Source organism: Onthophagus taurus, chromosome 7 (genome assembly GCF_036711975.1).
Source record: "Onthophagus taurus isolate NC chromosome 7, IU_Otau_3.0, whole genome shotgun sequence".
NCBI classification, from domain to species: domain Eukaryota; kingdom Metazoa; phylum Arthropoda; class Insecta; order Coleoptera; family Scarabaeidae; genus Onthophagus; species Onthophagus taurus.
In genome coordinates, this window is record NC_091972.1 from 4948021 (window position 1) to 4961000 (window position 12980).

General features: G+C 32.3%; 1 protein-coding gene across 3 annotated transcripts in view; it reads right to left on the reverse strand.

Moving 5' to 3' along the window:
• LOC111429182 (adipokinetic hormone/corazonin-related peptide receptor variant I-like) overlaps window positions 1–12980 on the reverse strand; it is a 64847-nt gene that overhangs the window by 15772 nt on the left and 36095 nt on the right. For all 3 annotated transcript variants that reach the window (XM_071197585.1, XM_071197586.1, XM_023065028.2), the window contains exons 3-4: window positions 12828–12976; window positions 1031–1136 (exon numbers count right to left, since the gene is read on the reverse strand). In XM_071197585.1, the coding sequence (XP_071053686.1) occupies window positions 1031–1136; window positions 12828–12976 (255 nt within the window). The remainder of the gene's footprint in view (window positions 1–1030; window positions 1137–12827; window positions 12977–12980) is intronic.

The window sequence follows — 12980 nt, forward strand, 5'->3', positions numbered from 1 at the left end:
TAATCTTCTGCCAGCAGAAGAGTCTTGTATTATCAGTATCTAATAATCTACCAGCAGTATCTGGTCTTCTATCCTCCATATTTAGTTATTTGTAAGTACTAAGTAGTCATTTAGAAGCAGTATCTTTTGCAAACAGTATTTAATCTTCAACTTGAAACAGTTTTCAGCTAATTTTCCAATAAAAATTCATTTAGAAATTTTTTATTTTTGAATTATTGCATAATATTTAACACATACCGAGAAGATTGATTTCAAATCATATTATGGGAGTATTATTTTTTCTTCTATTAAGTATAAAGATGGTTAAAATAGTCTCCATCAAACTCAAATACTTTTCGTTCCAAAAATGTCCCTAATTTGTTACGAGACTACTAAACTTGTTAAAACTTTTCGGACAAGTTTGGTGACGTGGGTCCAGTTTTGTTAATACCTTACAATTTATCTTACTCAGCCAACGTCGGTTTCGTCTAAATAATAATCCCATTTCACACAAACATTAATCCGATATTTATTTTAAACATTTATTCCAAAATAATTTACATACTAATAACGTTCGTTCTTTAATTACCATAACTTTAAAGTAAAGTTTTTGTAACAACTTAATTAATTAACATACAAGATGCTGAAGAGAGATAGAAAATTGTTGTTTCATCTGTAATTTACATTCTCGCTGTGTGGAAAACTTTAAATTGAACACAGATGCGAAACTCGAAAATTTACAACTACAGATAAGGTTAATATATATTCTAAGCGCGAATTTAACGTTTTAATAAATATAGAAAATTACACCAAAAGCAAAACGAATAAAACAATAATGTTGAAAACTAAAACACGTAAATTTCGGGATGAGAAAGTTAAATTTAAGATTTGTTACAGAGAAATGGTCCGCAATAAATTTTAGAGAGTCTGGACGATTAAGTAAGTTCATTTATATTAAGCGAAAGTTTTATCGCTTGTTGTTTGAAAGGTTATTTGTTTCGAGACTTGTATTATAATAGATAAATATAGAAGATGCGGGGTTATTTCTTACCTGGGGCATACTACAAATTGCCGCACCTAGCCAAGCTCCAATTAACATGTAACGTCCACGACGATCTATTCCAGTTAAGTGAAGAGGTTTTAAAACTGCGTAATATCTGAAAATGCATAAAAGAAGATCCTTTTTAACTTAATGTTTTTTAATATTTTTATTCAACAAGTAATTAACGTCAAAACTTTCAAGTCAAAGACTTCGTTTTCTTTTCTGATTAAATTTCATGTCGGAAATGAGTAATTTTCCAACTAAGATTCATAAAAAGAATTTACCCCTTAAAGAGTAAAGCTAATAAATGGCAAGTACTTTTTTTTAAAAGCTTTGTACATATATAAATTATACATAAAAGTGTTTCTTGGGTGTAGATTTTATTGTTAACATTTCTACGAAATTTATAACGGGTGTAACGCAAAAATTGAATAACTGCACCTGACAATTTAATTAAATTTTTCCATTGTTTTATTTTTATGTTCGTTTTAGAAACCTATACAAACACAATGATTAAATTACTCAAAAAAAAAACGAAAAATTATTAACGGAAAAGTCAAAATATTACTACAATTAAACCTCGATAGTACGGATCTTTATATAACGAACCTCATTCTATAGCGTTAGAGTTAGAACGGTCTTTGGATATAACGGACAAAATATTTGTAAGTCATAGTATTAATATTATCTATTTAAAACATCAGAAGAAGAAGAAAAACAAATTTTATTCTGTACCCACTACGATTTAAAGTGTTTGGCGCGTGTCTTTACTTTCATCTTCACCTTGGTTGCATGAGTGGAAAACTTAAGCGTTCTGTCAAGTATTATGCCAAGATACTTGCAGGTTGGTGAGACGGAGATTGCCGTTGATTGGATTGTAATTGTGGGAGAGGGAGCGCGGGGTGAGAGGAATGGGACAAAAAATTGTGTTTTTGTGGGATTGAGTAAGATGCGCCATTTTCGGTACCAATTTTCCGTTTCGTTTATGAGCGTCTGCAACTTACGGACCGAGGAAGTGATATCCCTACTGTGCGAGACTAATGCTGTGTCGTCGGCGTAAAGAAGTGCGTATGCAGTGAGGTTAAAGGCGTCTGGGTTGTCGTTGTAAAGATCGTGGCAGAATAGATTGTATAGAGCGGGAGAGATAGGCGAACCCTGAGGAAGGCCTTGCTGAGCGGAGAAGCTGTGGGAGAAGTGATTTTTCAACTTCACGATGGAGGAGCGATTCGACAGGAATTGGTTTATCAGGGTTAGAAGGTAGTATGGCGTTTTTAGCTTATCCAGTTTAAATAGCAATCCTTTGTGCCACACGGAGTCAAAGGCTTTTCGGACGTCCAGAAACACTGCTGCAGATTTCAGTTTTACAAAACGTGCCGCCTGGAAGTTGGAAACCAGAATAGTTAGTGGCCGGGACGTTGATTTGCCGGATTGGAAGCCAAATTGGTAAGGCGGAATTTTCTTTGATACCGCAGCCAGGAGCTTGTTCTTCAAGTGCGTCTCGAAGAGTTTTCCAATTACGGGGAGCAGTGAGATGGGGCGATAGTTGGCTGGATCAGATAGAGAGGAATCCTTCTTGGGAATACAAGTAATAGTTGACGTCTTCTAGTCGCGCGGGAAATGCTGAGTCGTAAGGCAAAAGTTGATTATTTTTCTGATAAAGCCATGGATGTTAAGATCTAGACTTCTAAGCAGTTTCCTTGTGATGTTATCATAGCCGGGAGCGGTATCTTTTCCCTGTCCAAGAAGAGTAAAATATTCGTCTTCCAACATGAGAGCATCTTCGGGTGTCTCGAACGGTGTCAAAAATGCGGATTCGTACCGATTATCTATAATGCTTTTGTTGTGGGAACAAAACGAAACATCCTCGGTAAAGGTGAATACACCTTCTAGGTAGTCAGCGTGTATGTTGACAATCTCTTCAGGGTTGGAGTGCACACCGCCATCGGTAGGATCAATACATCAGTATATTTAAATATGAATATTAGCGCTCATAGATAGAATCCAACTTGGGTTATTTCTCAAGTTGTTCTATCCCATGTTTATAGAAAAACTCGGGGTATTCCCCGAGTTGTCTATACGAGGTATGTAATGACGGTAATTAAAGTTTTAATTGTTATTCAGCGAGAGATTGATGTATATTTTTATTGAACTAAGAGTAGAACTAAAAACTAAAGCTAGAACTAGAAACATTCAGGTTTTTTGATTTTTAAAATTTTTCATTGTTGTTCTAGATTGTTCTAGAGTTGTTCTACATTGTTCCAAATCGGCAAATAGAAAAAATAAAAACTCGGCGAGAAAAACCTTAGTTGTTCTGGGTTGTTCTAGTTGTTCTTAATGTGGGGCATATTTTATTTTTGCGATATTTCATATAGTTTCGCGGAAAATCGCGGTTATTTCGAAAACGACCTGGCGGATTTCAACGCGGTTTTTAGCAAAATATGTCAAATAATGTCGGTTATCGGATTCCGTTATCAGTTTTTCAAAATTAATGCTCCCTAATTTTTTAAGAGCGATTTAATGGAATTACAAATGAAAGAGAAACAGAAATAAGCTCTTAAAAAATTAGGGAGCTCTAATTTTGAAAAACTGATAACGGAATCCGACATCCGACATTATTTGACATATTTTGGTAAAATCCGCGAGGAAATCCGCCCAGCCGTTTTCGACATAACGGCGTCTTACTAAACTTCGATTTTCCGCGAAGCTGTATGGAATATCGAAAAAATAAAATATGCCACTCATTAAGAACACATCAGGCTACCACCTGTTCAAAATTCAAATTTTTTCGTGCGATACTTTTCGAGAAAAAAAATCGCAAAGTTGTAAAAACTCGGCGAGAAAAACCTAAAAAACGGTTTTTTTGACTTGCCCCCCATTTCTGGAAAAATCAGATTTTCTTAGTTGTTCTGGGTTGTTCTAGTTGTTCTAGTTATTGTTCTAGAAAATCAAAATTATGGGATACATCATTACAAAGTTATAACTAAAAATAGGTTTGGCTTCCAAAATGTCTAGTTGATTGCTGTGACCACAGTTTTTCTATTTTCAATTCCATATTATAAATATATACTTATTATACCTAAAGCAATCTGGAACAGTTATTATTTTCAGTAGAACAACTCTATAAAGGACACTTTACTCTTTGAAAATTAAAGTTTTTGGAAGTTTCAGCCAGTAATTCTTGCGTCAGCGGTTTTAAAATACACAATAAGAATTAATACACATAGAATAATCTAAAATTACTCAAACTTTGCTGATTCAAGTTGTCCTAGATGTGTTTTACGTTAAAAGTAGAAAAAATGTTTTTAATAATATCTTCTTAAAAAAACAGCGAAATGCAGACCTGACAAGAAAAATAATAAATCAACAAATGAATAATCCAACTATTCCATCAGCAAACAAAAATACACTATTTGTATTATACATTATGTATTAAAAACTAAATATCTCTATGTCCCACCCACACAGAGATATATTTATATATACTATACATATATTTATTATATATCTATATACCCTGCTCAAAAAAATTAGGGGAACACTTTTCGAAATCGGAAACTTTTTAAATAATAGTTCTAGACAAATCAAATTTGATTTACTTCAACGGCATATATTTAACTAAAGAAAATTGCAAAAACAATGTTACAACTCTTAGTTACTTCTAAGTTACACATAAAAATGTAAATTAATAACGCAAAATAAAGTGGAAAAATGTCAAGTATGCTTTGAATTCGTTAATGAAAGTCTACTAAAGATGACAAATGAATTCAGTTGTCAATTTTCGTTGATTAGAAGCGTTATGAGGCTCTTAGTGAGTCTCTCTGTTTGACATGTTAGCAGGGATCTTCGAGTTTCTCCTTCTATTATTCAGTGTTTATGGAATCGGTTTCAGGAGATTAGCCAACATGTTAGAAGAGCTGGACAAGGTTGAAATCGAAAAACTACTCAAAATCAAGGCCGATTTCTTATTCTTTCCTGTCTATGTACGCGTACTGCCATAGCACGAGACCTCCTAAACGACCTAAGACGAGCACATGGAATAGAAATTTCTGATCAAACTGTTAGAAAGTGTATATAGACGTCCTGGTGAACGCTACTATACAGGAAGTGGATAGATTTGGTCAGGGATCTGTTATGGTTTGGGCTGGAATCAATATAGACAACAGAACTGATCTTGTTGTTGTTCCTGGTAGACTAAATGCCATGAATTACATCGAAAACATCTTGGAGGACCATGTGGCGCCTGCTTCATATGGGGTCAAAATTTCATCCTAATGCAGGACAATGCATAGCCACATACCGCCACATTCAGGTCATGGAATGGTCGGCGTTATATCCTGACCTGAATCCTATTGAACACGTCCTATTCAATTGAGATAAAAGCAAAATAGCAGTAGCTAACCATGGCAACCAACAGTTTGAGATATCAAAAATTAATCATTGTCTTAATAAAGTATTTGAAACAACTGGTTGCCATGGTTACGTATGGCTACTGCTATTTTTCTACCTGCAATATTTCTCGAACATTTTGTTATATAGCTAATATTAATTTTGGCGGTATCAAATTCAGAAAAAAATCCTCTAGCAATCCAAATAGAGGGGGATCCAAATAGCAATCCCCATAATTAAAATGGGGAATTGCTATTTGAAAAAAATAGCGATGACGTCATAATTTGTTTAAAAATGGCGGAAAAATTTTGAAATCTATACCAAAAAATTGTAAAAAATGTAAGTTCTCAGCGAATTTTCCATTAGTTGTTTTAACGAATTTATCCGTTACTTTTGGGAAACCCCTGTATAATTCTTCATCCGAATTTCAATATTTTATTTTATTAATATATGGGAACAAATATAGTATGTACAGGGTGGTTCAAATTCGATGTCCGAATAGGCTAACTCGAAAACTATAAGAGTTAGAAGAAAAGTAACTGACATGTCATGATCTCGTTTTTCGAGAAACTGCTAATGCCGAAAACCTCATAGCGCTACCGCCTTTTGTTTTTCCGCTAGAGGCCAAAATTGAAAATATCGTAAAACCCGCAAATGTAATTATCTTGGTTATTATTATAGGTGGAGTATTATAACTAAGACATTATATGGACACTTTTTTACAGAGAATTTGATGACGTAGTCAAAAAAGTTTTGTCGGTTTTAGATTTTGTAACATTATCACAATTTTCGTTTTTTTTAATGGAAACAACCACTGATTATTTGCTTAATAAATTCGTTATTTTTTTTTGATTACAAAAACATAGGGTTTGACAGGTCTATTTCTTATTGTTTTAGAATAAAACTAAAAATAAACTTTTCTTTTAGTGTCGTCAAAGAAATTAAATTTACAGTTTCCTGTAAATTACGGTTCTATAACTAAAAATTAAAAAAAAACATATTTCTGATATTTGAAACACATATATTTGTTGAACTGTTTAATTTATATATGTTTTACACAAAAGTTGGAATAGATTGCATTATTTCACATTGTTTATTACGATTTAATATTATTTTTAAATGACTTAATAAATTATCGATAGATGGCGCTCATGTTTTTTTTTGAATTCAAATAAACATAGCAACATTTGTTTGTATTCAAAAATTTTCTGAAGTGTCACTTTAAAAATCCTGTTTTAAGATGAATTGCGAAAATTTTGAAAAGTTTGACATGTTAGAATGTTACACATTAAAAAATGTTTTGTTTTTAAATACCAGAAGTTATTTTCTTATTTAGTTGTTAACTTCTTAGATTTTACCTACCGCCCCGTAACTTACAGGAAACTGTAAATTTAATTTCGTCGACGACACTAGATGGAAATTTTATAAAAAAAGTTTATTTTTAGCTTTATTCTAAAACAATAAGAAATAGACCTGTCGAACCCTATATTTTTGTAATCAGAAAAAAATAACGAATTTAATAAGCGAATAATCAGTGGTTGTTTCCATTTAAAAAAACGAAAATTCTCATGATATCTCAAAATCTAAAACCGAAAAATTTGTTTCGACTATGTCATCAAATTCTCTGTAAAAAAATTTCCATATAATGTCGTAGTTATAATACTCCACCTATAATAATAACCAAGATAATTGCACTTATTGGTTTTACGATATTTTCAATTTTGGCCTCTAGGGGAAAAACAAAAGACGATAGCGCTATGAGGTTTTCGGCATTAGCAGTTTCTCGAAAAACGAGATCATGACATGTAAGCTACTTTTTTTCTAAATCTTATAGTTTCCGAGTTAGTCTATTCGGACATCGAATTTGAACCACCCTGTACAGGGTGTTTCGGTGACTCGGGGAACAAATGTAACCTAGTATACTAGAGTGAAAATGATGACGAAGCATGTAAAAAAAAAATTAGTAAAAGTCTTCAAATTTCAAAGATACAGGCCATCAAAGTTATGAAATTTTAACACATTTTTCTAAATATCTTAAACGCTATTTATGGTAAAGCGTTGAAATTTGGTACAGTGTAAACTAATATCACGTAAAATCATTAGGCAATTGTTGAGTTGGATCGGTACACGGGAACAGTGCTATACAGGCTGTTCCTAAACTTTGTTTGCTCAGAACTTTTTTATTCTATCATAACCCTACATTTATTTTTGCAGTTTCTGATAGTAAATTTAGTTTAGAATCTTTTATCACTCTTAGAGAATATTGATAAAAACTACCGTTTTCGTATTAAATGCAAAAATGTTAGGCTCCGAATTCAATAACATTAAAAAAAAGAAATAAATAAATAATCTGAATTGGCAATGACAAGTGAAAATCGAACTGAGCTGTCATAACTATTATGTATGCAACATGTCCAAGTGTAGATTTTGCTAAATCACATTTTTAATTTGTTTTAGATGGTTTAATAAAAGAATTCGAAAACAATAAATTAAAAATCAACAAAAAATAAACAAAAAAACCACAACACTAACAGGAATAATAAAAACATACATAAAATAACAAGACAAGTAATAAAAAATACTAAAGGAAATGTTCAAAAACCTAGATTTATTTTTTTTTAGTACTATTATTGAAATCGGAACCCAACATTTTTGCATTTAACACAAAACCGGTGATTTTTATCAATATTATCTTTTTTTTTTAAGTACTTTTATTGCCAGACCAGTAAATTAACATTACTATACAAGGCTTTTTCTTATACTAAATAAATGTCACATTACATAACTAAAAGGACCTCGTCACTTACAAAATAATAAACATAAGTCAAATTGGATGGTAACATTTAACGTATTTTAAATCAAGTAGATGTCTTGTGGTAGTTTCCTTTTAAGACGACAGTGGATGTTCTTTTTGCTGAGGTTGTATGGCTGTAGTACTTCTGTGTATTGTATGCGTTCATGTTTCCAATTTTTAATTCGTTGTGTAGTTGATCATTAGAGATATACCACTCGGAGTCTACTGCTATGCGTAGTATTTTGTTTTATAAAACCTGAACCTTATTAAGATTTGTTTTAGCCGAGTTTCCCCAGACAACGCAGGCATAGGTAATGAGTGGTCGAATGAGTGTTTTATAAATTAGAATAGTGTTTTCGCATTTAAGTCTTGTTCTCCTGTTTATCAAGGGATACAGTTGTTTCAACTTTCCGTAACCTTGATTAACTTTTTGGAGTATATGGTATTTCCAAGTTAATCTTGCGTCAAGGAATATGCCAAGATATTTAACCGGTTCGTCCGAGACGTTCCATCTAATAGTTTCTCCGTTAATTGTTAATTCCGGTGAGCTTTTAATTCGTTTGAGTGTAAAAATTTTAGCGATGCATTTGGATGTATTTATTGCTATATTCCAAGACTTGAACCATTTAACTAGGGTGTTTATAGCTATTTGCAGATTTTTAGTCGCATCCTCGAGTTCAAAGCTTTGCGCTATTAAGGCTGTATTGTCCGCATATGCCAGCATGTGAACATTTGGTTGTGGCATATCACTCATGTAGATGTTGAACAGGGTGGGAGAGAGGACGCTGCCTTGAGGTACACCAGCGAGTATATTTTTTGTTTCGGAGAGGGATTCATGAATTTTAACAGAGAAGGATCGGTTTTTAAGGAAGGATATTAGTATTTGCTTGATATTGCTGTCAAGATCCAGGTGTAATATTTTATAAATTAATCCGTTGATCCATACACGGTCGAAAGCTTGGGCAATATCGAGAAATAAGGCGGTCGAGTATTGCTTCATTTCAAATCCGTTTTCAATTATGTTCGATAATCGTTGTAATTGATGACTGGTCGAGAACTGGTTTGTAAAACCAAATTGGAAGTGTGGAATCACATTCATTTCGTTTAATGCTTCACATAGGCGGTAATTAATTACTTTTTCTAAGATTTTGGACAATGTAGATAATAGACTAATCGGTCGGTAGCTGGTGATGTTGCTCTTGGGCTTCCCTGGCTTTAGAAACATAAGTACATGGGCGTGTTTCCAACAGTTTGGAAAATAACCTTGTTCCAGACAGGCATTGAGTAATCTCTTCAAAAATTGCACTACTTTTTCCGGTAGATTTTTTATGGTCAAGTTAGGAATTTGATCAGGTTAGTTAGTTGATCAGCTTAGTTTTCAGATTTTTAATAATCTGTCGAATTTCATTTATTGTGACTTTTTGGAAGTTACTGTTCAATACCGGATTATGGTTTTCGTTATATGATATCACAGAAGTTGTGAAATTTGGGGTGCTGAAGAAGTGGGGTCTGAATATTTTCTCCAGATATTCTGCAAAACCAGTACTTTTCTGTTGAACAGTTACTAAGTGTCCATTATCAATATTTAAAGTTGATATTTCATTAGAATTTCTCGTGATTCTTCTTGTTGCTTTCCATATTTCGTGACTATTGGGTTGTATGTTGTTTAAATATTGTTGAAAAGATTTTATGCGATACGCATCAAGTTCCTTTCTTATTTGTCTTGTTAATCGATTTACAATTGACTTGGTTGCAGGGTTTCTCGTCATTTGCCATTCACGTCGCAGGCTGTTTTTCTGGTTTATAAGAGATCAATATTATCTAAGAGTAATAAAAGTTTCTAAACTAAATTTACTATTAGAAACTGTAAAAATGAATGTAGGGTTATGATAGAATAAAAAAGTTCTGAGCAAACAAACTTTAGGAACAGCCTGTATAGTATTGTTCCCGCGGTAAGATCCAACTCATAAATCGCCTAACGATTTTACATCACATTGATTTATACTGTACCAAATTTCAGCGCTTTACTGTAAATAGTGTTTAAGATATTTGGAAAAATGTGTTAAATTTTTGATGGCCTGTATCTTTGAAATTTGAAGACTTTTACTAATTTTTTTTACATGAATCATCATCATTTTCACTCTAGTATATGTGGTTAAATTTGTTCCCCGAGTCACCGAAACACCCTGTATAAATATATCTCAGTGTGGGTGGGACACAGAGATATTTAGTTTTTAATACATAATATAATAATAAAAATAGTGTATTTTTGTTTGCTGATCGAATAGTTGGATTATTCATTTGTTGATTTATTACTTTTCTTTTTAGGTTTGCATTTTGCTGTGTTTTTAGGAAGTTTGCAAAATTAATGTCCGTGTAACCAGAAAAAACTTCCTTTCCCTAGTTTAAACGTAAAACACACCTAGAACAATTTGAATCAGTAAAGTTTAAGTTATTTTAGATCATTATATGTTTTTTAATTGTTATTGTGTAATTTAAAACCGTTGACGCAAAAATTACTGACTAAAAACCTCCAAAAATTTCAATTTTCAAAGAGTAAAGTGTCCTTTATAGAGTTGTACTTGTGAAAATAATGGCTGTTCCAGATTGCGTTAGATGTAATAAGTATATATTTGTAATATGGAATTGAAAATAAAAAAACTATGGTCACACCAATCAACTAGACATTTTGGCAGCCAAACCTATTATTAGTTATAACTTCGTAATGCTGTATCCCATAATTTTCATTTTCTAGAACAATAACTAGAACCCAGAACAACAAAGAAAATCTGATATTTCCAAAAATGGGGGGCTAGCCGAAAAATCTGTTTTTTTAGTTTTTCTCGTCGAGTGTTTAATTTTTCTATTTTCCACTTTGGAACAATATAGAACTAGTTTTACTTGTTATTTAGTGCTAGATTGTTGTATATTTTTCATTGAACTAAATCTAGAACTAACCCTAGATCAAGAATAAGAATCATTCGGCTTTAGCCGTCTTATGAGACGCACGGCTAAACCCGAATGTTTCTAGTTCTAGGTCTTATGTTACTTCTAGTGACAGTGCAAGTGTAAAACTAGAACTAACACTATACCTAGAACTAGAATCATTCGGGTTTAGCCGTCTTGAGAGACGTGTGGCTAAACCCAAATGATTCTAGTTCTAGGTCTAGTGTTAGTTCTAGTTTTACTTGTTATTTAGTTGCTAGATTGTTGTAGATTTTTATTGAACTAAAACTATAACAAACTAATAATATTTTACTATAATAATAAATTATGAAGCTTTATGTGCAGTGTAATTGAAAAAATCCAACCACCGAAATTTTTTTGTTCCCTCCTCGAATTTACACAGTGTTTAATTAATTATATCACTATATAATTTATAAATTAACGTTCAACGCTGTTTTTAGGGTTGAAATATAAAGGGAACTTGAACTCGAGTAACACAATACTATAGTATTGCGGTCGAAATTGTTTGACTGCTAAATTCAAATAAATATTTGTACCGAGCAGACTGCAGGCTCGGTAGAATAAATTTACATCAAAAGCTTGTAAAGAAATAAGAGGAAGTTAAATTAATTTGGTTCGTTTGCAAAACAATTTCACGGTTTCCTTTTCACAGTTCTATTTTAACATATAAATCATCACACACGGATAATGTATGCATATTGAAAACGAAAAGAAATAAAGTAGAGCTAATATTTCGATTTGATTCAAAGTTACCACAAGCACTAATGAACTTAGAAATACTTCCGAACGTGGTCGGAACCTCTTTAGATCTTAGTTCTCGTGAAACTTAATTTAAAGCAGTTAAAGCCAATCACGAACTGTTAGGAGAAATCAGTCCATTCCCTGCACATTGCTGTGCTAATAATATTGAGAACGCCATGCAAGAATTATTAAATTACATCTAGTTCCCATAATACGTTATAATCAGCGTTGATTAGGTATTCGATTTAGGGAATTTGGATACTAATTCGAGATTAAAGTAAAATATGTAATACAATACGAAAGCTTCTGTGTTTATGCACGGTGTAATACATAACTCGTTCATCACATGCAAATTGAGCAAATGTATGCTGCGTGACCACCACGTATTCAGCAATTATAACTATTGCTTTGATTGTTGATGTACAACCGTTGCGTAACAATTATATACGAGAGGTATAGTGAATTGCTTTGTACTTCTAAAATTTAATTGAATTGTTATTATTGTTGAATTTAATCCTGTATACGAAATGTCAGTACAAGTGTATTAATTTAATTCTAACTCACCATTAATTGTCTTAATTCCAGATCAAACAACACGTTTCTCATTATCGATAGATACAAGTACGTCTTGTCAATCACGTTATATCATATTAATTATATAAAGGGATGTATCAATATAGTGACTAATCTGTTATACATAAATATTGACTTTCTTTATATTTGGTAATTCGATATTCCGGCGCTTAAGATAGCTTAACGAGAGGTTATCATTTTGCGCGAGATATTTGGCACGTGAGTATTTTATTATTAATATGTTAAAAAAAAATTATTACAAGGTTTTTACAATTTTGTATGTAATGATTAAAGTAGCTAGATTAATTTAAAGTAAGAAAATTGAAGAAATTTTTAATTACTTACCGATCTAAACTTATGCAAACCAATATGAAGCTGGATAGACACAAACCAAACATTCTAAAAAACATCATTATTCTGCACATGAGGTCCCCAGCTTCCCATTGTACGGTATATGACCAAGCGATTTCTAAAGGCATCATTATAAATGTTACCTGT